Genomic DNA, 27,574 nt, shown 5'->3' on the forward strand with positions numbered 1-27,574 from the left:
TTACAAGTAGAATGTTGTGATCCACCCCTTGCGTTTAGAAGACAGTTCCTCTGTGATAAATTCTTTTTTCGTACTCTGCAATTAGATTCTCATCCACTACTTTCAAAAGTAAAACAATTAGCAGAACTGGTTGGAACCTGTAATTATTGGGCCCATAAGGATTCTCCTTGTCTTGTTAAGAGCTATAAAAAATATCAAAGTTTAGAAGCACCCACTTACAGAAGCGCGACACTTCCTTTATATCAACACGACTACAACAGTCTCATTATAGATCCAGATATTAGATTTAACATAGGCTTATCTAAAAACGATATTAATCCAAAAATAGAATTTATTAACCTTCTTAACATTGAATGGGCTAATTGGCACTGTTTATACACAGATGCCTCCAAACATGGCGATAGGAGTTGTGTTGGTGTTGGAATTTTCCATTCACAATACAAAGGATTACAACTTATCAAACTGCCACCTGAAACTTCCGTCTACACTGGTGAATGTTATGGTCTACTTAAAGCTATAGAATATATACTTATGCTGAAGATACCTAAAACCATAATTTTTTCAGACTCTCGCAGTGCTTTAGAAGCCATAACGAGGTTCCCATTTAAGACTCATAAACAATCTCCAGTTGTCTTTAATATTAGGAATCTTTTATATAAATGTTCACAGAAGAGTTGTGCTGTCGTGCTGGCTTGGATACCAAGCCATGTGGGCATTCCTGGGAATGAAAGAGCGGACCAATTGGCAAATGAGGCTATTCACGTGGGAGACATTGTGCCATACCATAATTATTGTCATGACTTAATAAATTTGTCAAAAGTGTATTTGTATGTGGATTGGAATGAGATTTGGAATAAAGAAACCGCAAAAGGTGTACATTATAGGCATATTCAGCCGTCAATTCCACGGAAACCATGGTTTAGCAAAATATTTTTTTCGAAAACTGTAACTTCTATTCTGTGTAGAATGCGTCTGGGGCATGTTTGTTCTCCGGCGCATTTACACATAATAAATAAAAAGCCGGATCCTCTTTGTTCTTGTGGTGACTATGGGGACCTGAACCATATTTTTTTTGCATGCTCTCTTCATGATCGGTCTGATTTTCTTTCCAGCCTTGAATCATTACGCATCCCATTTCCTACATCCATAATTTGCTTGTTATTTAGTAACTCGTATGATATTTATAAAATCTTATCTGTATTTTTAGAAAAGAATGATATTAAAATATAGTATATAATAATTATAATTATATATATTACAGTAAATCCAATCCTTCCCTTTCCAAATTTTCGTCATATCCGTACTTCCTAATTCCTAGTTTCCCTAACTTTTAATCCCACCCATTACAACTTGACATTGGCTAATGTAACAAAAGCCAGAACAAAAAAAAAAAAAAAAAAAAAAAGATACTGTCAAATGATGGTCGAATGAACCACCAGAACGCTCTGTCTGCCTTCGTTTCCAATTTTTCCAAAAAATTTATGTAAAGATTATATTTTGGATTTTTTTGAACAGCTAGCGACGCTAGTTTAGAGACACCTAGATGGAGTGGATAGGCTCAACAATATTGAAAACATTCTGGAGACCTACCATAAACGTGATAAGGTTAGATTCTAGTAGAGTATCGAATATTTTTAGTACTATAGTATTATTTAGTAATATTGTTTGCTATCTTATAATCATGTCAATCATAACTTTTTTTTTACAGAACAAGGTATCATGCTGACAAGACTCGGCTCGTGAGACGGTATGGCTACGATGAAAAACTTTGGTCTGGTGGACTTTTACCCAGATCCAATGGAAGACCCCTGCCTATGCCTGAATACAGGTAAACTTATATGTATTTAATTTGATTGTTTTATAAATATCTCTTGTTTAATTAAGGCATGAAATTATTTCTTTTGAGAAACTTCATTGATTATAATGATGATGCAGTCAGGTCCCTATCTTTTTTATAGCATTAAATACCTATTCAGAATTCTTTCTATAAAAAAAAACAGTTTGAGATTAACTGGGATAATTTGCATATTTTAGGGTAAATCCATGACTGGTATATTCTATGTTCTATACCAGTTGTGGGCACACTTTATTCATGGGGGGCAAGAAAGTATAAGAAATTAAAAGAAGGGTCAGAATTGCAGCAAAAATGTTTATTTGCGATTATAGTGGGCCATTTACTAATTATTTCATAGAACTGGTGGCAGGCATTAAAATTCTGGGCCATACTTTGCCCAGCCCACCAATGTTCCTGAATTCCGTCAACTATGGGGTATGGGTAAGTATGTTTAAGGAAACTAAATGGCATAGTATATATTTTTTTAATTAAAAGTAATTAAATATTGCATATCTAGACCAACGGCTTACATGGCAACAACACATCAAAACAAAAAGAGAAGAACTAAGATTTAGATTTCGTGATTACTACTGGTTACTAGGAAGAAACAGTAAACTCTCCACAGACAACAAACTCCTAATCTACAAATCTATCTATCTAATCTAAAACTCACAGACAAGGGGTATGAAAAAAGGTTAAAAAGAAAAGACATCTTCCCTCATACATAGATAGGAAAAAAAAAAGTGTAGAAGCTAAATGAGTAGAAGCCCTCACTGGAGGACTCGCTCGTCACGTTATTAAGCATTCAACCAATCTGCTTATAGTCTGACTGATCACAGATATAACTATAGAAATAAATAAAAAAATATAGTGTTGTTGTAACACGGGTATTTAATTCAACCGAACAATTGAAAACTGTGATTTATCAATATCAATTCGAACATCAATCGTCCAAGATAATACTTAAGTTTAGTAGCAAAGATAATACTAAAGTGTATACACACACACTAAACACTAGATACTCGTAATATGTAAACAGGCCCTAAGGCAAGTGTATTAGCTTGTAAAGGCCTTATAAGATAAAAATAAATAATTAATTATCTCCGAAATGGAGTTAATTAGAATACCAGTGTCTTTGAGAAAGTTACTTGAAATTGAAATTAACGGAAATAAAAAAAAACAGTGCATACCATCACAAGAAAGCCGACATGGTTAGATGCAATTTACGAGTAAAAAACAGATCACCTCATTGATAAAAGCTCACTGTTGGTAGAACTGCCATTATACTTATAGTTAGAAAATTTTCAAGGTGTCCAAATTGTAGAAAGAGCTCTGAAATACTTTTCAGACACTAATAAAAATCCAACTATACTATCTTCTTGTTATAAAGTGGGCACATTTACCTCAATTGTAATATATGTAGTTAACCTTACAATATTTGTTTTCATATCATGATAGCTCCATGGGGTTCTTCTCTTGTTTCTAGATCTTTACTCTCTTTATTTTTTTATTTAGGTATTTCAAAAGAAGTTACAACAAGTAATTATTGCACACACATTACACACCAGTATCAAATGGTGTGATTTATTCTCGTAAGGCCCAAGGTTCTACCTATAGGACTTATTCTGTTCGATGAAAAACATATTCAATTGAAATTCAGAGTTGCATTTGTTTTGTTTCATTTAATTTTCAAACAAAATAAAATCAACTGTATACCTTGCATTATAGGTTGAAATTTCAGTAGCAAATTTTAGAGTTTTCATTTCTAGGCTGGGCCTTAGGGGTTATGACTGAACCAAATTTTATATATAATTTAGGCCCACTTGCACCATCCCACTAACCCGGGGTTAACCGGTTAAACTTGGAGTTACTATGGTTACCAGTAAAATTAGATACTGGGTTAACGGTTTAACTGGTAAATCCCGGGTTAGTGGGATGGTGCAAGTGCTGCTTAGACATTTAGATTGAGACTACGGATGAAGTGGAACTACTCTGTATACCATCACACATATATACATATATGTATATGTAATTACAGACCTAAAAATGCTTGGACTGAGCGCAGAGCCCTCTTTGGACAAAATGACTACATAGATATCCTAGGAAAAGGTGACCTTCATCCTGTGAAGACCTTGTATACACTCCCCGCATGGATCAGAGGCTTCCAAGCTCATCAAGAATACCATGTAAGTCTGTAATAACCCTTTGCATTTAACCCTATATAGCTTGTCAAGTTACTTTCCTAGCTCCCAATTTAAAATAGCTATTACTATTGTTTTCGTTTTCAGGTCATTCTCAGAAAGCGGAAAATGTTTGCCAAAACTGCAAAACCAGCAATGCGGCCTACTAAATGGAAAGACCTAGAGAAACGCCTGTCATTCTTGTATAGGAAACTTAACAGAAAAACAAAGACTGGGAATTCCCCAGATTAGTATGATGTATTTTGTGAAAACAACTGTAGGTATATATGTTTTATAATAAACATAGTATGTAATCTTGATTTGTTTTTAAATGGTTGTAATGTTTTTTTTAATACAGAGTAATCCTTCTTTCAGCTTTGTACCGTTCTTTACCGACAAAAGCATGACTGCTCCTTGCAATGACATATCTGCTCCCTAGAAAGAGGCCAATGTTTTATATTGCCGTTGGTGGTTTCTGAAATTTTTTTTTTTTTTGTGCCAAACAATAACCTACTTACAACTACCTAGATTAAATTGTCCACTCTGCAATCATGACGACTCAGGCATAGGAATGAGGCATAGTGTGCGCCTCTCAGGATTTGTACATATGTACAGTATTTTAGAATGCATGTGTCAGAAAACCTAACAGTATCTAATATCAGGCATCGTTAATAAATAATGTTAATATATATTATATTCTTGATTATGTCCAAAGAGAATTTGAACTAGAGGTGCATTGTCAAATAAACTTTGTAGTCACCGTAAAATTACTGCCATCTTTCGACACATAATTAAAACTTTTAGAACGCCATTTAACATTGATCCTTATTCTTTTACTGATATGTGTTAAATACCGAAAAGTGGTGCCAACTTACCGGGCATCGGCTAAAGGTTGTGGCGCCATTGCTTGGAACGATTCCGCCAATCCTTTGGCCCTTGATTTAACTATTAGATGGCGCCACATTTTGATATTTAACAAATTTAACACACAACATATTGGTGAAAGAATAAGGATCAAAATCAAACGGCGTTCTAAAAGTTTTAATCATGTGTCGAAAGATGGCATTAAATTTACTGTGGCTACAAAGTTTCTTTGACAATTCACCTCTATTTCAAATCAGTCAGAAATGATGTGTTTAATTGAAACTACAAAGTAAACTTTACTTATACATATATTTTTTGAACCTAACTAGTGACTAATATTTGGCATGGGTTAATATATGGGCACATAAGCCCAATCTTCTTTGATCATGTCAGCCGCCTTCTCGGCGATCATGACCACGGGCGCGTGCGTGTGGGCCGCGGGGATGCGCGGCATGACGGACGCGTCGGCGACGCGCAGCCCGGACACGCCGCGCACGCGGAGCCGCGGGGACACCACGCCTGTAGGGTCACCACTTGGGGCCATCTTACAGGTCCCGACCTGCAATTATTCGTAATAGTAATTAAAAAAGAACTCTGCTAAGTAGGAGCAACGTATTACTATCGATCAAATGCCATTGTCATTGTCATTACAAGCTCTTATACGACGTCTTACTAGTATGCAAGTTTGTTAGGTGGTGTGGGTCAAATCTTGGAAGCTAAATTTAACCCACTTCCCGATTTCCGATTGGGCTGAAAATTTGCATACATATGTAATTCGGGTGATAATGCAATATTATGGTAACTTAGTTCCCAAGGGCACCTGTCTCCATCATCAGATCAGCTCGATGGTAGCATAAGGGCCACCCCACACTAGCATCTTTTGAGCGTCGGCGTCTAGTCAGCGCTATGGAAAAAGGTGTCGCTGTAATCGGAAAGTGGGTCAAAATTGGCTTTCAAGATTTGACACTAACAAAATAACATACATACTAACAGGTCAAGTTAAATAAAAGCTGGTAAAAAAAAACGAAGCCAACACGTATATGAACATTTTATGAGTGCAAAAGGGGCTGACCACAAATGAAAAAAAAAAACCGGCCAAGTGCGAGTCGGACTCGCGCACGAAGGGTTCCGTACCATTATTTATAAAAACGGCAAAAAAATGTTTGTTGTACGGGAGCCCCCCTTAAATATTTATTTTATTCTGTTTTTAGTATTTGACGGACGGACAGCGAAGTCTCAGTAATAGGGTCCCGTTTGACCCTTTGGGTACGGAACCCTAAAAACGGTCAAGTGGTGCAAGTTCGTTTTACTCGCGCACCGAGAGTTCCGTACAGGCTATAAATTTCCGCACATATTATTTCTGAATTGAATAGGTACTTCTAGTACCTCTTGACATCATTCCAATTATGGTCGCGCACTTTTGATATTTGTATTTTAATTTGTACAGTCAGCATCAAAAGTAGCGGATCAAATAAGGTTTCAAAAGTATCTACCATTCTGTAACAGCTTAACAAAAGTTGATCGTTATATATGTAGAACAATTTAGACATTGATGCTGACTGTACATTACCTATAAGAACCATTTAAGGTCTGTTTTTTTATTCCGTAGACTAAAATGACGTTTCATATGTAAGACATGAACATGACTTTTCTTAGTACCACATTAAATGTCATTTTAGTCTACGGAATAAAAAAAACAGAATATAGAACCACTTTGACACTTCATAATTAAAAATTACGGAAGGTAGGAGGTAAGGAAATAAATCTCCACCAAAAAGTGTCATCAAAAAACCTTAAATAGGTGGCGCTACAATACCTAGAATACTTGAACAAAAAAATCAAATCATAGACAGCGCACTTCACTCCGTCAATAGCGCCTAGGTTCTTAGCTACTCTAGCACTACTCTGGAGAGATTTGAAATTATTATTTATAGCTAACAGCTGGACACTTTTGCAACAGTTCTACCATAAGAGATGTCACTCCTCTTAATTCCACACTCCATATTCAAAGTACGTGTCACCCACGATGACGCGCAGATTTGTCAAATCTAACCTTTAATAACATGGCAATACGAGTCAAGGCACGCGTCGTCGTGAATGGCACGATCTATACATATTAATGTCATATGAATGAAGAAAGTACCTACCTGGTGGTCCAAAGTAATGGAGGTCTGCATGATAGCGCATTCCCAGTAGTCGTCGGAGTCGAAAATAAAATTCTCGCAGCCCGGGAACGGCGTGTCGTGCAATCTCGTGCCGTATCGCTGGAAGGCTTTTGTGTTTATTATGGTCTGTATCTGTAAAAAATAAATTTTGTTACCAACCAACTACTACGATCGGAAACTATCGGCCTTGGGGCCGCAGTAGTCAGAAGCCTCGTTGCCGATCGTGTTCTAGGGGCTTCAAGTCTCTATTTGAGCAACCAGGCATTTAAGAGGGAATAGCTTTGCGACCCTAACGAAATAACGGTAGGTACTTTTTGAAATTCCATCGGGAGAACGGTTTTCGGTACTTAATCTTTATTATTACTAATCATTTTGATTTTGATGTCGATCGCTTCAGAATAATTTATTCTAGGATTAAAGGCAAAGAAAACAATTATTAAAGGTTTCGCCTTAAAAAAAATTAAGCGCGAGCGAGACAAATGTAACAACTTACTATTCGAGACCGAGCGGTCACACGCCACGATGACACAACGATTGCCATGTTAATTATTTCTACTAGTTTTATTTCCTATTGCGTATATTTACGATTTCGAGTTAACGATGAAAAATATTTATTGACAATAACAATATACATAATGCATATATACAGATGATTACTATAACTAGCTTATATCTAAATAGGCCCTTGAGGCATTGTACCAAGGATGCTGGCGGCATTTCCTCGTTGTATCGCAATACTGATACGTTGTGCGAGGAAGCCGCCAGCTCTTCGGTCACCAGTTAACGATTAACTTAACTACCGTTAAAACTTTTGAAAATTAACGTTTAACAAAGATAACTTTTTATTTAACGGATTAACGATTAACGAAGTTAACTTTTTGATTAACGGTGCCCAGCTCTGATTATACAGATCCTTATAAGAGACGGCACACCGCTTGCGTGACGTGTGCGTGTATAGTCAAACATTTTAAAGCACGCACGCGCACGTGCACATCAACGCACATGCAGGCGGTGTGCTCTGAAGGAATGAGGAATCTTAATTGAAAATATAGCCGGTCAAACAAATTTATAAGTAGAAAAAGGAGCGAAATTCAAATTTCTATGGGACGATAACCCTTCGCGCCTACATTTTTTAAATTTGCCGCTTTTTTTTTACTCACGAAAATTACTCAACAGACTATCTACTCTTAGGGCCACTTGCACCATCCCACTAACCCGGGGTTAACCGGTTAATCCGTTAGTCCCGTGTCAAATTGTACTGGTAACCATGGTAACTCCCGGTTTAACTTGTTAACCCCGGGTTAGTGATTTGTGCAAGTGACCCTTAATGTGATGGTGCTGATGCAATTGTTCTGTATCGCTCGAATACGCAAGATATATACTAGATAGAGGCAGATAACGAAATTTAGATTTTTGCGTTCGGCCCCGTTAGGGCCCACCGTAAACATCGAAGATCGCTAATTTCGGACAACTTTCTCTTTGCTCTAATATAGTTGTAGAGTCTGTGCGGAAAGAGAAGAGTCATGGAATGTATGGGGCCCAATACATTTCACGACTCTTCTCTTTCTGAACAGACTCTAATTAAAGTGACAAAGCTATTTGCTCGAAATTTACGAACTTCGTTTTTCGCAGTTACAGCCCTGGTTCCAACTGGAATCAAATTAAACCGAGAAAATAGTAATTTCGTTTTTTGTCTCTCTATCGCTTGAATATGCAAGAGTAATGATGTCGATGGTTTGTAACCTTATTCATTGCTTATTCCCTTTTTGTCTATATTCTTTTTGTACGTCATGAATACGAAGCGGCCAATGAGCGAGCAGTTGTTTTTTTTTCAGTTCAACTTGAACATCAGTACAGAACATTTAGCTCTCAGTAATTGTATAATATTAGATAGTATTTATAAATATTATATGGGAAGTGTGGTATGTGTAGTGGAATGTAAAAGTGTCCGAGAAAGTTGTTACGTTATGTGTCAGTGAATTATAATGCAGAGGTACCTAACTCTCTTGTAGGTAATCTTTGCTCGAGCTGTGACCTTTAGTTCACAATAGTGCAAAAACCCCGAAAATTGAATTTACTACGTAAACAGGTGTGTGAATCATTTCATAATATTTACTTATTTTTGACAGACCCTATAGGGCGGCGTAAAGTACAGTCGTTTTTTTACAAAATTAAGGACAAAAACGCCTTGTAAGTTTCTTGTTAGGGTTAATTAATCCTATCAGTTAACGAATTTAGTTTTAAATATTAATATTTTTATATATCCTACTGTAGAATATTACAACAAAAGCATGCGGTTATGCTCTATTGATTACTGATCTGTATTATACTAGTCTAATCCAATATGACATAATGAGGCAAAGCGTTGGTATAGGTGCCTGGTATCGAAATGAAGTCGCCAATTTAAAACCATTTGACCTAAAATACCTATAGGAAGCGTGCGCGTTTGAGGGTCTGCCATCTTGGGGCCTGAATCGGAAACATAACATCTACATTGACACACCAGAGCAAGTGCTGCCACCTACCTTCTCGTACGTTTTCTTGTGCATAGTAGATTCTGCCATCTTGTGGGCTACATTGGAAGCATAAAGTTCCCATTTACACCTCGCGCTAAACATCTGACTTCTCCTGTACTGCGCCCTACAGCTTATGCACGCTCTCTAATAATGGGTATTTGCTAGAAATTTGTAGTTTGGATGAGTAGCGGGTCGGCGAAGCAGGCGCTGCAAACCGTCAGGTTGTCCACGCGTCTCCACTTTAGTACAACTCGTATTAGCTTTCTCATTATCACTTTCGTCAGGCATACACGAATAAACTCACTAATAAAATAACATATTTATACTTAGGAAGCTTACGTTTCACGGCCAGTGCAGGTTTTTAGACATACATACCTATGTATGTACCAAGGTATTCCTTCGTGTCCGGTCCGGATGGGGGAAATGGGATGGATGTGGGATAGGTCGGCAAAACGTGCGCTGCAGACGGATACTTAGGAGGTTGTGCGGCCAGATCAGTACGACCTTTATCAGGCAAACACGATTAAAAAACTTACCAATCGCACGCCTTCGCGCAGCGCATTCATGTCGTCGGGATGGTGGAAATAATTGGGATGTATGCGCGGTGGGTCGGCGGAGCTGGCGCTGCGCAGCGTTAGGCGGCCCACGCTGCGCGGCCGGATCAGGACGGGGTTCAAGGCAAATGAGCGCAATCGCGCCTGTACGGACATGCTCCCGTAAGTCTTCCAGAACCACTCGTCGGTAACTCCTGTTTACAAAAACCTTTGCTATATACAAGTATAGAAGTTAAAAGTTGATGGCACTATTATAAAAATCTACTTATGCGTAAGATCCTTTTATTATACTTTAATTGTACTTTATCTATGTCTTTCAATAGAATGGAATATAATAGAATTTTATTTGTATTGATTGTAAATCTTCATATTACGTAAAACAAATTATTTAAATACAAGATAAGCAAAACAATAATACATTTCTATGCAAGTCGATTCGATACATGTTTAATATGTAAGTTAATCGGATTGTATATAAGTATTCTCAAAGTTATTTATTCACATTGCTGACGAATGCCTGCTACCTAATGAGCAAACGCAATATTTATTTTCCTAATTGTTATCTGTATTGTCTAAACAAAAAACTAGTGCTGACGCCAATTCTCGGGATTAGTTGCCAAGCGGACCCCAGGTTCCCATGAGCCGTGGCAAAATAACGGCCGGATAACGCGAGGAAGAAAATAAGTTATCTGTGTTGTCTGATGGGTATTATACAATACAAATTGTATATATCTCCTTAAAATGACTTTCTAGCTTTACTTGGTTCTTAGAACGTGTTTATTTAGATCTGTTTATTGGAATTTTCCTTTTAAATAAGTTCATACGTGTACGTAACAGTTATTTAATATTTTTGAATATAGAGGCAGAATGTTATAAAACGGAATTGTAGAAACCAAACTTTACTGGTTATTGGTTAACTGCCTTGTGCAGTTAAATTATACTTAGTCTTACACAGCTTCTACTGAAGTGGTTATTAATCAAAACTGGAACTACCTCTATATTTTACAGCCATTTATATTGTTAGTTCTCCTCTTGTTGAAATTGTTCGTTTGTTTGTATAAGAACGATATTGCTTCCTTCGCTTTATATGCTGCTTGTACCTTAACTTCGCAGCGAAACCCACTATGTAAGCCAGCGCTCGGTAGATGGTGCTAGAATGCAAATACATATAGCAGCACCTGATCTGGTAGCTACATCCTGTGCTCCATTCTAAAAAAACAACATGAGCCCGTTGAAAACTCATGATATCATTACTTACTTTTTTGAGCCAAGTAATTCTGTTGATATTCTATCCCATGTGGCAAAGGGCATCCATATTTTGAAAAAAGTATGTATACGTAAATCAATTCTATTTATGCAGCCCGCATCCATCAATTGCTGAATAAGAGCGTTTCCTTTATAACGTCACTCTCTTTGATTCAGCGCTTATCTCACCCATTGCTACTTATTTGTTGTTCGCCTCTTTCGCCTGACTAGCCGATGGCTTGTCCGCTGATCGTCCATCATTCAGTAAAACTTTGGTTTTGTTCTTCTCCCATTTTTTCACGGGAATATGTGATTTCATTATATGTACATATTTGTTATTACAAATGTAACAATCCTGGTAAAACCTTTTTGTAAGTCGTAAAGAATAAAATAAAATTCATACCTAGCAATCCGCGCAAGACCCCCAGCATGTCGCCGGCGAGCGAGCCGGCACCCATGACTAGTTCGATGTCGGGGCGGGTCGCCGCGTGGTCCTCCGAGAATCTGGTCCGGGTGAATGCCAAACCGGCCGCTCCGCCTGGGAGCGTTAGAGGACCTGTACCCGCTAGATACGCCATTGCTGAGAGTGGCGACGCGGCTGTGAGCTAGGGGTACAAAATAATATTTATGATTAATACACAAATAAAGAACCTCCTGTTTAGTGGGTTTCTGCCGACTGAGGGCATCGAAAAATATAGCTTTTTTTGTGTCGAACTGTCTTGTAGGATCTTAGGACTGCCACTTATGTAGTGATGCGCTGCATCATCATTATTACTATCCCTGAGGTATTCGTCCTAGTATGTTTGTCTATGATGTTCGTGTGTCAAAATTGTTTTCGTTGTCTTCTTTTTTCTCCCTAAAAAATGAGACGGAGCGGAGCTCTTTGTATGAGATGTAATTTTGTTTTTAATTTTTTTAATGTAAAATATAATTAATATTTTAAATTAAGGTTTTGATGCAAAATATTTGATTTAAAATTAATGTTTTAATTTTAGAGTCACGTGTCTCTTCCACTGTGTTGCAGTAAAAGTAAAAGATAGACAGGTAGTAGATAGATAGTGTTAAACGTCTTTTTAAACGTAAGTTTTAAAGCAGATTTATATTGCATTACAGTAATTTAATCACGTTGGGTAAGTGGGTACTACGGCTATAGCGTAATGAAAGGATCGGGACGCGTACCTATACCCGACCGTTATTCACAGAAAGTAATCCACTCCAGTATTTTTTCAGTGTGAATATTGTACAGGAAAGTTTTAAGGTTCTATTCTTATACTAAACTTTAACCCACTCTCCTAACTCCATTAAATAATGAACCATTTGAACACCACGCTTATTAAATAGAACGAGCCATCCATTGACATATATCTAAGAACGGATCTTACGAGCACTAAGAACGGTGTTAGTTCAGTTCACTCACGAATATGAGCCAATCGTGCTGTCTAACGCGTGTTGCGAACTCATCAACCAATCGCGTTGTGGCGTTAGACTGCACTATTGTCTCGAATTCGTGTGCGTGACACCGCTGTACTGGCCCCTTTCTTATTTGTAAGACCCGTCCTTAGATATATGTCAATGGGGCCATCGTAAACCTTATTGAAATGCATGAAGGTCTATATTACAATATAGACGTGCGCGCCAGTTGATCTATTTGGCGGTCAAACGTCTAGCGGCGGTAGAAGTCTAGTTTCATAGTTCGTTACCTGCATGTACAACTTAAAATAGAAAAGTCATTCATTATTAAACTGATTTATGTAGAATCATTTCATTTTTAAACAAGTTGCTGTAAAAATATATTTTTTAATGACGTCAGGATTTTATTCTTGATAGGGAATTTTTATTGCGATATTGGTACAATTTTAAGAAGTTTACATGGCTACCTTCTGGCTTTATCATTACTCGAAAACCGTTCTGCCGTTTGGGCCGTAGGGTGTGCCACAGAAATGGACATACTGGAGCAGTTGGATAGAAATACGACAATATGGGTTTTCAGCGAGAGTGTAAATTCTGAGTTTATACATATCTATACTGTAATGATTAACCCCTCTCTATGACTGTGCAATCTCAGGTAGAGCCGCGGAGAAGCAATTATAGTACCTACATATATAAACTAAGAATTTACACTCACTGAAAACCCAAATTGTCGTATAAACAAACGCAATGATATTATATAACAAAAAAACTACAAAAATGTCTTACATCGTTAACACAAAGTCGAGAATCATTCACAATGAATGCGTTTCCCGAGAATGTGACATGGTCCTGGAGATTGTATCCCACTGGGAGGTCGACTACGGGCGTGATGCCTTTTTCCAAGAGATGCTGCTGTGGACCGATGCCTGATACCATAAGAAGCTGCGCGGAGCCGATGGTGCCCGCGGCCAATATTACTTCGCGCCGCGCTCTCACTCGATACCTAAAAAGTAAATTAATAAAGTATTAGGATCGAAAGCCTTATTTTACGATACACCCGAACGTAATAAAAGTAAGTGGTTACGAGACCATTTGCTTTTATATCTTGAGAATGATATGAAGATGCTCCTTGGGTTATACTGAAAGGGTAGCAGGGCCTTGCGTAAGAGGTGCCGAAATAATTATCTTTGTATTTATATACGAATTTGCCGCTATTATTGCCCTAAATGTTTCAGTGATTTTAATGAATACAGGCATTATTGCAAACGGTTATTCACAGAAATTGTGACGCATTTTACTTGTATAAATAGAAATATCGGTTTACATTTTTACAAAACATGAATAAAAGAAATAGACTTAAATAAAAACCGGACAAGTGCGAGTCGGACTGGCCGCCGAGGGTTCCGTACAATTTAACTTATTTTTTACAAATTTATAGTTAACAGATATTCCCTGTACTTGTAGTATAAGTCTTATACTATAAGACGATATTACTTGCCAAATTTCATAGTTCTATCACACCGGAAAGAACCGTATAAATTCTGATTCACTTGAGAGTTACGAAATAACTTTCTTGCGGCATAGACTGCCGTATGCCGTATCTTTTTATACGTTAACAGATTTTTTATACTTTTGATTTTTTCACAACTTCAAGGGACTGTAGACATGAGTAAGTATATGGTTTTAATTTCAACTTGATACGAGTACCTCCACGCGTTCCTGAGATAAACGGTCTGGACAGACAGACGGATAGACGGACGGACAACAAAGTGATTCTATAAGGGTTCCGTTCCTTTTTAGGTGCGGAACCCTAATAACAATGAAATACTTTGACAAATTAACAAAATATGCTATTAATCTTTATGACGCGAATGTCGGATATATCCGCACCATCCAACGCCGAAAACGGATTAATCCATCACAGACCACAGAGCAACATAGACCTACATGCATATGCATAATGAATTATGCAAGAGTGATAGAGAGGCTGATAACGAAATTTCGATTTTTGTGTTTCGCGGTAGGTCTTCAGTGTGTGCTAATGGCGCCCCTTACGCAGAGTTTTGCGTAATATCCCCTATTCTTGTATTTCATGCGCTTGCGGTAGGTATCTAGTATCTACATATACCTTAAATGTAATTAAATGACACTCAGCGATTTCTATTTTAAGTAATTTCTACATAATACGGTAAACAGGTATTTATGCTTGCACACGATGGCCCAGCATAGGCCAGTCCAACGGACGCATTTATGCGTTAGAGGGAGCAAGTAATATTGCTATATCTGCGTCTCTTAGACTGGCCTACGCTGGGCAATCGTGTAGAGGAGCCCTGATGTGCGCACGAAAACCCGACACCGTGGCCATCTCGCTATAGACGCCATCTCGCCGCGTCATAAGCCATCCGATACCACTACCCTCTCTACACGCTGCCCATCTTAGTGGACCAGCATGATGTCCCATCGTGTAAAGAAGCCATTAAAGGAATTCCGCAAACTAGCGTGGAAGCCATTGGTATGGCCTTTTCCTGCTGAGGGCTGCTTACCGTAGTGCCAGGCGGACCGTATGCTTGTTTGCCACCGACGTAGTATTAAAAAAACACACACTTTAGATACTTACGTTAAGTATTATGTTATGATTACGTCGCTAATATTTTCAACGAAAAGCTGACCAAACTGATTATAGGTTTAAAAATAATATTTAGTTTTCTCAACATCGAGAGTAAAACAAAAATATTCATGATTTTTGTTGTTATGTGTATAATAAAGGCATGTTTTTATTTGGCACGTTTTAAATCGGTCAACTAAGTACTAAAACTAATAGTTTGGCGACAAAAGCGGAGCCTTAACTTAAAATATTTCAATATAAGCATTATTTTAATGCAGTTACAACTTTTGTTTATTTTAAAGGAAGTGCCAATTATTAATTGGCAACTAAATTATTATATTGGAGACTAATTGTGAAGCACATTTTAAAATGAAAACGACCATCTAATAATAGTAATCATTTAAAAATGAAGTTCTTTTACAATATTTAGACAACAAAGCTGCAACAAACTGCTTAGCGTCCGCAACTACTTGGGAGCTGTCAAATAATGAGCTCAACAAAATAAAGATTATTCCTTAAAAATATTTACTATAATCCAGTTACCAATGTGCGGAATCTTTTCGTTTTTAATGTTAAACACACTTGACTTTTGTTTGCTCTATTGAAAATAGTCAGAATTATCTGTGTATTTTATATTATTCGGTTAATTTTCTTCGTAGTTGTTTCGATACAAATTCAATGAAAAATTTATGTTTCATTATGTTTTGATGGCCCACTTCGAGATCCTGGGGATATATCTCTTCCTGGGGATACGTATGATGCTATCAAGTATAAAAGTTTGCCCTTCTTCACAGGTTCTAATCAAACTCATTTTACGTTAAAACATATGTTCTTTCGCTTATCAAAACTGCATGCCAAAAGTATGTTTCTGAAGGGCTTTCAGTAACTGTCATTATAACTAATTATTACAAAGTCCTAATGTTGGTCCACTGTATTAGCCATACTATTTTATTAACAGGGGTCGTACAAAAAGTGCAGATGACGTCAAACCACTTATAGGATGATTTCAAATAGTATTTTTGATTTTCATAAACAATTATCACTTATCATTTATCAACCTCTTTATTAAACGACATCGCCAAAAAGTTCACTGTAGCATATTTTAAGTCTGTGACAACAATAATAGACTTGTTAGAAAAATAGTCATCTATGCATAATTTCAATGCAATAATAAGTATAATAACATCAAATTATCTTTTTTTATTTTTACTAATCTTACCTACTGTTCCCACTTTTGACTATTAAACCTATTTATCTGAGGATCCCACAGACTTCTTCTAACTAATTTCAAATAATTATACCTAACAACACAACAACAACAACAAGTAACAACACAACACAACACAACACACAACACAAGTAGTAACAAGTTTCGTGAAATTTATTTTATTCACTACTTCACCCTATCACCTGTATTATTAATTCCATGGATTTATTTACGATTATTTTGTTACTTCATTAATACTACTTTGTTACTACATGTCACACGGAAGTTTAAATACAAACTCAAACATCATCCTGTGTGCAAGATTACGTCATCCGCACTTTTTGTCCGACCCCTGTTTATTAACATCCAAGCAAAACTCTGCGTTGACATAGACTAGATAAAATGTTTAGCCGTTACGTTGGTAAGCCTGGAATAATACTATATGATATAAAAGCCTAATTTCTAGCTCGATGTTGGAAATATATAAAGTTTACTATTACTGTTTCGTTCAGTATTATTGCAGCTTACCATATAAAAGCTATCGTCACCTATTTTTATCGTAAATATAATTTTAAAGCAAAAAACGTGAACTAAATAACGGAATAGTATCGGAAATGACAGAAACACACGTTGCTTTTTACCATATTTGGTCACATCAAGCGCTGTGATCGTTTCAGCTTCCCCCACCACCCGCTTTGCACGCTTCTAATTCGTATAAACGTTGAAAGTATGGGTAGAAAACTTAAGAGGAAAGGAGAGGGCCGCTTCTCCATACAGGCCTTTTTCCTCTCTGGATATTGACATCATCGTAGAGAAATGTCCCAAGAGGCGGTTTGCCGGAGGCATGCAAGACCTGTTAGTCCTCACAGCAGATGCAAGGCATTGGCTGATCAATTTAGATGCAAAATTATAATTATTTGTATATTTCTTTTTTGTGTAAATAACATTGTAACTCTTCATTCAGGAAAAGCCATACGATATAATAATAATAACATAACATAACTGAGACCCAAAATAAATAAAGGATAATAATAACATTATGGAATAAAATATTTTTATGTCATTTTGATGTATATTAATATAGCATATGCCGCATTAATTAGGAATGAAAAATTGATGTCATGCAAATTTTTAAATGCGATTAACTCAAACACTCAAAAAACAAACGTAGGGGCATAGCTGTGGTTGATGTACAACAAATTGTGTCATAGTTATTTGTTTTACAAGAGGGGAAAAGTTGTTGTTAAACATATTGATGCCCGAGCAAGCGAAAGATTCCAAAATTGAAGTGGAAGGTTCGAGAAGTAGAATCTTGAGCTTTGCGAGGGTTTCAAGGCACGAGGGTCAAACAAACGTTGCCTTCGAGTGAAACACAACATTTTTCCCACACCAACGCGAGGAAAATACTAACTATGAAATACCAAAAAAAAAAAACAAATCAAATCAAATCCAAATCAACTTTGATGAATGAAAAAAACCGGACAAGTGCAAGTCGGACTCGCCCACCGAGGGTTCCGTACTTTTAGTATTTGTTGTTATAGCGGCAACAGAAATACGTCATCTGTTAAAATTTCAACTGTCTAGCGGTTCATGAGATATAGCCTGGTGACAGACGGACGGACGGACGGACGGACAGCGGAGTCTTAGTAATAGGGTTCCGTTTTACCCTTTGGGTACGGAACCCCAAAAAAAGTAAATGTTTTATTTGTTAATGATACAGGGTTCAATTGTAAAGGTTGGAGTCTTCTAGTAAGTATAAAATACCTGTGACAGAAGACCCCGCTCTTCCATAACAACACGTGTAGAATTGAATTAACAAATAATATAAACAACAAGCAGTTTTGCTGAGTAAAAAGAACAAATATAACAATCTTGATATTTATAATATCAATACATTTAATTTTAATTTTACTAATACATTTAACTTTGAGTAAATTGTAATCTAATGTGATACAAATTTCCTAAACTGTGTGTGTGTGTGCGTGTGTGTGCGTGTGCGTGCGTGTGTGTGTGTGCGTGTGCGTGTATGTGTGTGTGTATATGTTATGTATGTATATGCTAGTTGGCCTATTCTCTATTTGTTGTGTATATTATAATATGAGATTAAAGTATGTGTGGCAATCTGTGTAATCTGTAACACCAATGCGTTTTGTTTTTACTCGTTTTCATAAATAAACGATGTTTTATTATAAATAATAACCAGTATTCATTAAATTTTGATGCTTCCGTAATTTTATTATTTTAGACGCCAGACTATTATTTCAAGTTCCTTATTTTTTATTTCTTGAATTTCTGTCGGTATAATGCTTATATTTGGGTCTAATATAATGTTTTTGGCGCCGCTTAAATATTAATACACAGCTATATTATATTATTATATGGCTAATGAAAGTTTCCATTTAATATTTTAGTTGCCCGGTTAATAATATGCCCTTTTATTTTATTTAACATGGCGTACATTTCTATCTTTCATGACTATCTATACCTACCTAGCCAGTACGGACAATAAAAGTGCATTACATACCTGATGTTACGTTTTAAGAACTCTACCCCATAAGTGATCTTAGTTTTAGGATCAACCAGCAGTTTTGTTGCTGTGGAATATTTGGACACCTTTAAGTTCGGTCGAAAGCGGACAGGTTCTAGAAAGGCCTTGGAAGTGCTGCATCTTCGGCCTTTCCTCATCGTGGCTTGGGGCTTAGAGAACCCTATAACATTTTCTCCATTTGGATCGTTCCATTCATAACCGAGTTCTTCCCCAGCTCTTCTAAATATACTCTCAAGGGGAGACCGGTACGGGGCATAGTCTATATCCATATATCCTCCCCTGCCGTGATACGAAGAATTCATTAGTTCGGGTATTCTAATATTTTCCGACTTTTTAAAATAAGGTAACAGTTCGTAATAGCTCCAGCCGATGTTGCCCATTCGCGCCCAGTCATTGTAGTCATCCGGATGTCCTCGTTGATAAATTAGAAAGTTTAATACGCTGCTGCCACCGAGCACTTTTCCTCGGGGTAAGAAACAAACTTTTCCTCGGAGATCTTTGCAAGCTTTTTTTTGAGGCTCAGAGGTGTAGCCCCAATTCATCGGAGTCAAAGATAGGAACGATGCAAATATGGGGATGTCTGAGAAAAAATTTTCGTTGCCTCCTGCTTCTAGTAACAAAACTTTCCATTTGTTTACTTCGGTCAATCTGTTTGCTAGGACGCACCCCGCCGAGCCGGCTCCAACAATTATAAAATCGAACTCTTCTTGGTCATGAGGGGTATAATCTGGTGGAAACCCCTCTCTCGGATTACGGGGTAATGGCCTAAATATATCGGTCCAGAAATCAAATACTTTAGATACATCCGTAGCGGTTATTACGACAATGGTATAGAAAAATAATATTCGTCGCATTTTGGGTATGAAGCCTTTTTAAATCTCATTTCTTTGCCTAATCCTGAAACAAAAAAAACAGGCAAAACATTGATGATTGACCTGAAAAATTTCATACAGGCATTCATATACCCGTAGTATTATTATTTTAATAATCTAAAATTTCAATCAATTAATCTCAATTGTAATCAGCATAGGTAAATTTTCCCTATAACTGTTCTAATCCCCTTTTTGTGATCTTCATCCGTATTCCTATTCTTTTGCCTTTGCATGCCTTCAAACGATCTATCCAACAACCTATGCCTAAAATGATAAATAATCAACTAGGAACCTGCGGAAACAGTAACTACGAAATATTTATGACAAAGACCTTTATATTGTCTCAAAGACATAACCGAGATAATCGAATTGATGACTACATTTATAGGCAGACACAAAAGGCATTGTAATCTCGGTATTTCAAGGTCGCCGTTTCTCGATTCTGCTGGTTTCTGTCCCTATGTACTGAGAATATAAATAGCGTTTAACTTATGTTCGATACTAATCAAGGAACCATGTCTCGTCATTAGCTGCGATAGGTTCCCCTTTAAGCTTATTACTTGGTCAAATTGAATGCCCGCGAATACGTCTGCGTAAAATAAACTAACACAGTAATTATTAGGTACTCTTCTTCCCTGCCTCTAAATCTGACTTTTAGTGTCCCAAACGTTCTGGTTATTGCAGCCCAATGAAAGTTTCTGGAATTTAATAAGTAGTTTAATGCGCTTTGCATGGGAAGGTAAACATTTTTTTTCTAGTTTATATTTCATGCATGATTTATGTATCCATACCGAATTGCAGCTTTTTTGCATGCACTAACGATCACGGAGCAAAGCCGCGAACGGACGGACAGACGGATGGTGAAACTATAAGGTTTCTTAGTTGACTACGGAACCCTATAAAGCTGTTGACTATAAACATATGCTTTTCAGAATTTTGACGTGGCCGTGTAGTGCTTAAACTGAGCTCCGTTATTTTTCCTCATCCCCCTAAAATTAAAGGTTATCTAAGTAAGGTCAGCGTTTTTCGACATCGGAAGAAGAGGTCGACGCTTATAAAATTGCAATTACATGGACTCTCACTTCAACGCCGTAATAAGTGCTTTAATAACGGGTTTGAATTGAACTAATGGAAAATGGTATTAAAACATTAATTGAAAAATACATACAATTAAAACAAAAATATTGCTTAGCGCGCGAAGTAACAATAAACAAGCAATAAGCAATATTTTTGTTTTTATTTATATGGATTTCCCCAAAGTAACGCCTGATTCTATTCTATTAATTATTCCCGACAATTTAATTCCGACCCTCATATTAAGTGGGCTTAAATTTGCTTGAACTTCAATTGCAACATTTTATTAAAAAATAGATTAAATTGATATCAACCAAGGTCTGGGTGTTCGGACAAAGCGCGCTATTGTGGAGTCAGTGGCGCAAAGTTACGAAATGGTTCTCACTGTTAGGAAATAGGAACGTTTCACGCGTCTGTTTGGATTGCTTGTTTATTTTGGAATCCATTACTACCCCGAATCCGGTCGAAAGTTAGGGTGGTTATACGTTAAAAGGATTTATATGTTCGTAAACCACTACATCTAATGGTACGTGTTTAAAAGTGAATGTTGTGTCTATACAAAACGTAGGGTGGCATTTTAAGTTACCTAGTGGTTTACTGGTAACTACTTAAATATTTTATATTATGAAGTGTAAATAACGCTCGTAATTTTTAACACTTTCAGCGAGCGTTCCGTGGCTTTGTTCACATGCCACTATGCTATATTTAGGTAGCCATGATGAGGAATATGCCGGTGTCTGCCTAGCGGCAAGGGGAGGAAACTAGAGCGTTCGGGCGTTCTCAGCTCCGTTCGCTTCAGCATTGCTCCGAGCAATTATTAGGGTTGGAAAACGTGACGTTCCTTTGCGTGCACAACCACAGATATGATAATTATATGAATTTTGACAACCCTAAATAGCCGAAAGGGATAGTTCCATACATTAGAAAGCGACAACATGATTCGGCCCTGAATCGCTGTCAAACTTCGGTTTTGTAGGAAGTTTCCTTTCTGTACGGTAGTAGGTACTATTATTTATTAAGCTAGCGGGCGCATATGGCTGTAGGCAGTGTAGGGTTAAGTCTGAAACAACGAGATTTTCTTCTGAAAAACATTAGCCGATTTTAGTTGTCTAATTTTCCAACATGGTAAAAATATTTCTTATATTAGTGAAATTAAATGAGTGCTAGTACTTATGTAACAATAAATTTTCCCGTGGTCGTGGTGTAGAAATGAGAGGTCAATTAGCTGAACATATTTGCATCCGTCTTTTCTGTAACGACCTAATCTAAGAGAGCCCCGAGGGATTTGATTCCCTTGTATATTATGTACGAGTAGAACGTTGTATATTGATTTACTCTCACGTCAAGAACTTTCGATGTACTTACTTGAGTACCTTATCATTATTTCACAATATGTAAGGAAGATTATGATAATGGTAAGTTTTAACGCACATGATATTATAAGAAGATAATCTAACAGATAAAATTTGTGACAAGCATTTTAGAAATGTATTAACATACAAATTCTTACTTTATTTATATGGATGTATTAATTGGTTGTTTTGTAAAGAGCATATTAATACTTTAGCTGGTTTGACATTTAATTGCAAATTGACTTAATCAAGCGTTACTTTTCTAAATTCCATTTTAATTATTACATGCAACATGCATGCAATTCAAAGTATATACTGAATCGTGCAGTCAATTATTACTAAAACGCTGTATATTTTTTTGGTTATGCTGCTAATAATGTCCTCTGCGGCCCGTTATAATATAATAAAATGGAATTTAGAAAAGTAACGCTTGATTAAGTTAATTTTCCGTAACTAGTTCGACCAAAGCCAGCTAAAGGTATGCTCTTTATAAAATGGCTAATCGCTGTTAAAATAAAATAAATACGAGTATAAGAAACCACCACTATTAATACCACTAAATATTTAATATTGTTCGAGATATAGCGTATTATGTTCAGCTTATCCAAAAACATTCTATGAATTTTTGCTTTGAATGTTGCTTGAGCCCCCTCCTGGAAAAGTAGACAGGAAGTTAGAAGGAAACAAACGATATGGCGTACTCAGAAATATACTTCTGTTTAAAATATCTCTCGACAGATCCCTCGGCTACCTATTTTATTCTAAAATTATAGCTGCCGTTTAGCTCCGTGACCCGTAGTACCCTTAGGTACACGTAGTACCCTTAGGTACACGTAGTACGATATTTTGTGTGTTCGTTCATTTGTCGCATCGCAGCCGATTTGTTGCGAATCTACTGACATCCGCAATATAAGTACGATTGGCACTTGACTATTGAACCTATTGTCCGCCGTGTACGAGTACCTACATGTTTGCCGACACAATGTTTATGCTGCATGCGTCACCTCGTAAATGGTGTGGCGTCATGGCGTGAATACGAACAATTAACACGTTGCTGTGACCCAGCTACCGAGGCGAGGCCTGGGCTCTTATTTTCTAAGCTGACAGAGCTCTCGCCTGAGACGAACCAGTATACTTACCAAACTCTAGTTATTGGCTGCAGAAGCGCTGGTGGCCTAGCGGTAAGAGCGTGCGACTTTCAATCCGGAGGTCGCGGGTTCAAACCCCGGCTCGTACCAATGAGTTTTTCGGAACTTATGTATGAAATATCATTTGATATTTACTAGTCGCTTTTAAGTGAAGGAAAACATCGTGAGGAAACCGGACTAATCCCAACAAGGCCTAGTTTTACCTTCTGGGTTGCAAGGTCAGATGGCAGTCGCTTCCGTAAAAACTAGTGCCTACGCCAAATCTTGGGATTAGTTGTCAAGCGGACCCCAGGTTCCCATGAGCCGTGGCAATATGCCGAGATAACGCTAGGAAGAAGTTATTGGCTACAGATCACGAGAACTGGCTTACTTATATTGGTTTTAATGACGCGAGTGGTATGATGGCGTTAGGAATGACAATTTTGTGCATTAGCAGAAAGGACAAATACACCCATTCGTTTTAGCTAAAGACAGAAGCATAAAAGCTAGGTATAAATTATAAAATAATCGCTGTATATTCAGGGTCCATAATCATCCTTTTAGAGTTTCGCCATATCCATGTCATTCATAAGCATTTATTCAGAAACCACTTGGCTAAAGTGTGGTGCACGTTTAGAGAAATCTACCTATCCAGTACTTAATAACGAGAATAATGATTATTTTTCGGAAATTTTGATAATCCTGTCATCCATTTAGTGGAATCTTATTGAAAATGCAAATTCAATCTCGTAAACATATTATTCATTACCCTTTGCTCTTTTGAAACATTATTTATTGAACTCTACAACCAAGTATGTTATCTGTACACAACAACTATTAGGCCAATTCTAGTTTAAGTTATTAAATCTGTTTTCAATATGATACTGATCTGTCAGTGACAAATCAGTATCATATTGGAAACAGATTTAATAACTACAACTAGAATTGGCCTGTTCGATTAAAATATATTGAATTAATATTTGTATATTATACAGGCTGTTTATTTAGTCACCTGCAATAATTTGCGGGCTGAATATATACTGAACAACTTTTACTATGGGATCAACCCCGAAACCGCAAAAAAAAAAATTTACTCTCCCACAGAAAATGTCAAGGTCAGACAGCCAAAATGTATGAAACAGCCAATTTTTTTCACGATTTCGGGGTTGGTGCCATAGAAATATTTACTCAGTATGACCTATATATTCACCCGTAAATTATTGCAGATGACTAAATAAACACCCTGTATACCTAGATAGATATATAAAAATATCTTTTTTTCCCTTGGTCACGGTATCACGCGTAAACGGCTGGACCAATTATACTAATTATTTTTTGTTGTTTTTTTATTATCAGGAAAAGGTAAAAAAGAAAAAAAAGATAAAGAAAATGCGTACTTGCAAGAAAAACTGGCGGTGAAACGAAATTCTCCAAGTCAAAAATAAAATATTACGAATTGAAAATGCCTAATGTTTACAGATTCTCTCCGCCCGAGCCTCTAAAACTACGCACCACTTTTTCACCGACTCCGTCGCGAATTTTGATCCTATAGCTTTTAAAATGTTCTATAGCTAACTGATTTTTATGTGTCCTTAGAGCTGGCCCTGTTCTCTATATAGACATATATTTTTTTTACCAGTGCATCAAATACTGGCTTGCCGCGAGTTAGTTAGTATGAACTTGGAAAATCAATCCATGTTCAGCTCATGTTTATATTTATTGCCTTTCGTTTTTAGAATAATCTACTTCTTGTCCGAAAAAATAGTAAATTAAGTCGTATTATTCCACTTTAATCGTAACGTTTAATCGTCGTTCGTATTATTAACTTTTCTTTCGATTTTCATCAATTTAGTTCTATACAATGCCCCGCGAGCTCCTGCATCTTTTAACACCAATGCCTTTCGTGTATCTTTATAATTTTTGTAAATATGTGTTGCCGAATTACACTCCCCCACAAAACGGTCTGATACACATGTTAAATGTTAAAACTGTATTTTACGAAATAATCTTTTCTAAAATAAGCAAGTCATGAAATCTGTTGGCAAACTCGTCCAAACCAATGTCGTACACTACTTGTTGTCAATGACCACTGTAGCGAAGCGCAATCTAGAGCGCCGTCAAAAAAAAAACTACGGAAAAATGATTATATATTTTGTTTTACAAAATAGGGCAATGGCAAAACTTTAGGTCTTCATTGAGAAAAATGCCTTATGTTTTTGGGCTGCTGACATACATTTACAATAAGTATAATAGAATACAGTGCTCCAATACTCTCGATTAAGGTATACAATTTACCCCAGTCGCAAAAGGTACATTAAATTGCATCGAAACATGAGCAGGGACGGCACGGCACTGACTTCAAACACCCCTTTATACATACACATAGCGTAAATCAGGTAGCGACGTGCCATCATTATCATATATCACGTGCTTTCGGCTTCGCAAGTCTCGCGAGCAGGGCGAACTGATATTACGTCGGCCTATGTCACGGTCCTTTGTTCTTGTTCTTGATAGTAGCTACGTGAGCTGGACCGGAGATAACCTGTAGTATACAACGTATGTACTTAGGTACGTGGTACGTAGTACATACCAAACAACATTACAACTAGAATTTACACCCGACCAGCGTATGATGAAAAATATGTACGTAAATAGGATATACTTATAGTAATCTACACGCATTCATCTTTCAAAGTTAGGAAAAATGTAGCTTGTCTGTTGCTCATAAAAACGAATCGTTTGACATTGACTCCTCATCCTCAGCCACCAAAAATCGAGATAACAGCATGCATAGGTACTATATGTTTTATCGCAGCATCAAACAAAACATTACGATTTATGATTTTTGAGGTGACAATTGCCTCGCTTCAAGGAACCGGCTGCGTTTTTAACCAAGTCATAAAAACAAAACCGTAGTGAGTGTACAGTTTTTAAACTTTTATTTGTTACTTAGCACCATACAGATAAAGTTAAAAAGTTGTACTGTGACCATTAGAGGTGCAGCGATGCAAAATCAATACGCGTATTATGGTGTGCTGTATGCTGTAGCTATACGAATACGAATGTTCACTGTGTACGAGTTCAGTTTATTACCTACGTAATGGTGAATTTGTAAATTTAATACCTGGACTAAACTTCTGCGGCGTGCCCTCGGTATCTTCTCATGTATATTTATTAACCATACACTCTCGAATACATAAATAAGGCAGGCAATCAGCGGCTTGCTGAATTTACCCTCATGACGTAACATACGTTTCCATTCTAATTTCGGCGGGTATTGGAGTACATTAATGAAATATGGAATTTATAATCCATGTACCCACCTTGCGTTCGGTGCCTCGGTGGTGAGTAGCTAATTCAGTGGAAAGCATCTATAAATCTCGATTCCTTCTGCACTTATTCCTACAATTCTCAAAGAAAAAAGAGTATGCTTAACTGTCCGCCCAGATCTAGCGAATGCGAAAGTTGTATATTATTTGTATAAATGAATTAAAATACTTTTTCCCTAAGTTTCAGTATGGAACTAGTTTTTCTTACAAATGAATGAACATTTTATGGTCGCTGTTTCAGTTCAAACTCTGCCAGCTTGCCGTTAGGTATTAATTATGTGCTATTTATAAAAAAAAACCGGGCAAGTGCGAGTCGGACTCGCGCACGAAGGATTCCGTACCATTATTTATAAAAAAGGGCAAAAAAATTATGTTAGTTGTATTAAATATTTATTTTATTCTTTTTTTAGTATTTGTTGTTATAGCGGCAATAGAAATACATAATCTGTAGAAATTTCAACTGGCTAACTATCACGGTTCATGAGATATAGCCTGGTGACCAGAGGGACGGACGGACGGACAGCGAAGTCTCAGTAATAGGGTCCGTTTTACCCTTTGGGTACGGAACCCTAAAAAGTTTGTCCGTCCGTCTGTCACCACGCTGTATCTCATGAACCGTGATAGCTAGACAGTTGAAATTTTCACGGATGTTTTTCTGTTGCCGCTATAACAACAAATACTAAAAACAGAAT

The 27,574-nt window shown here is 37.0% G+C and overlaps 2 protein-coding genes across 2 annotated transcripts in view; one reads left to right on the forward strand and one right to left on the reverse strand.

Annotated features, from left to right (window-relative positions):
* The first annotated feature begins 1,464 nt into the window (after positions 1–1,464).
* Positions 1,465–4,334, forward strand: LOC133522949 (large ribosomal subunit protein mL51). Its single transcript, XM_061858455.1, has 4 exons — positions 1,465–1,605; positions 1,709–1,828; positions 3,873–4,020; positions 4,123–4,334. The coding sequence occupies exons 1-4, from the start codon at positions 1,544–1,546 to the stop codon at positions 4,264–4,266; spliced, it is 474 nt and encodes a 157-aa protein (XP_061714439.1). The 5' UTR covers positions 1,465–1,543; the 3' UTR covers positions 4,267–4,334.
* An 834-nt stretch (positions 4,335–5,168) lies between these two features.
* The window catches only part of LOC133522926 (glucose dehydrogenase [FAD, quinone]-like), a 33,494-nt gene continuing 11,088 nt past the window's right edge, over positions 5,169–27,574 (reverse strand). The window contains exons 2-7 of the mRNA XM_061858415.1: positions 19,105–20,025; positions 13,555–13,771; positions 11,762–11,963; positions 10,096–10,307; positions 7,026–7,175; positions 5,169–5,437 (exon numbers count right to left, since the gene is read on the reverse strand). Coding sequence (XP_061714399.1) covers positions 5,228–5,437; positions 7,026–7,175; positions 10,096–10,307; positions 11,762–11,963; positions 13,555–13,771; positions 19,105–19,982 — 1,869 coding nt within the window. The 5' untranslated portion in view covers positions 19,983–20,025 and the 3' untranslated portion in view covers positions 5,169–5,227. The remainder of the gene's footprint in view (positions 5,438–7,025; positions 7,176–10,095; positions 10,308–11,761; positions 11,964–13,554; positions 13,772–19,104; positions 20,026–27,574) is intronic.

The sequence above is a fragment of the Cydia pomonella genome, chromosome 1 (assembly GCF_033807575.1).
Source record: "Cydia pomonella isolate Wapato2018A chromosome 1, ilCydPomo1, whole genome shotgun sequence".
NCBI classification, from domain to species: domain Eukaryota; kingdom Metazoa; phylum Arthropoda; class Insecta; order Lepidoptera; family Tortricidae; genus Cydia; species Cydia pomonella.

What these genes read in the sequence shown, in the direction of transcription:
- LOC133522949 (XM_061858455.1), top strand. Translation starts at nt 1,544, where the DNA reads ATGGAGTGGATAGGCTCAACAATATTGAAAACATTCTGGAGACCTACC. An exon ending in CCTACCATAAACGTGATAAG is followed by an intron (nt 1,606 to 1,708) that starts GTTAGATTCTAG and finishes TTTTTTTTACAG; the next exon opens with AACAAGGTATCATGCTGACA. An exon ending in CTGCCTATGCCTGAATACAG is followed by an intron (nt 1,829 to 3,872) that starts GTAAACTTATAT and finishes ATGTAATTACAG; the next exon opens with ACCTAAAAATGCTTGGACTG.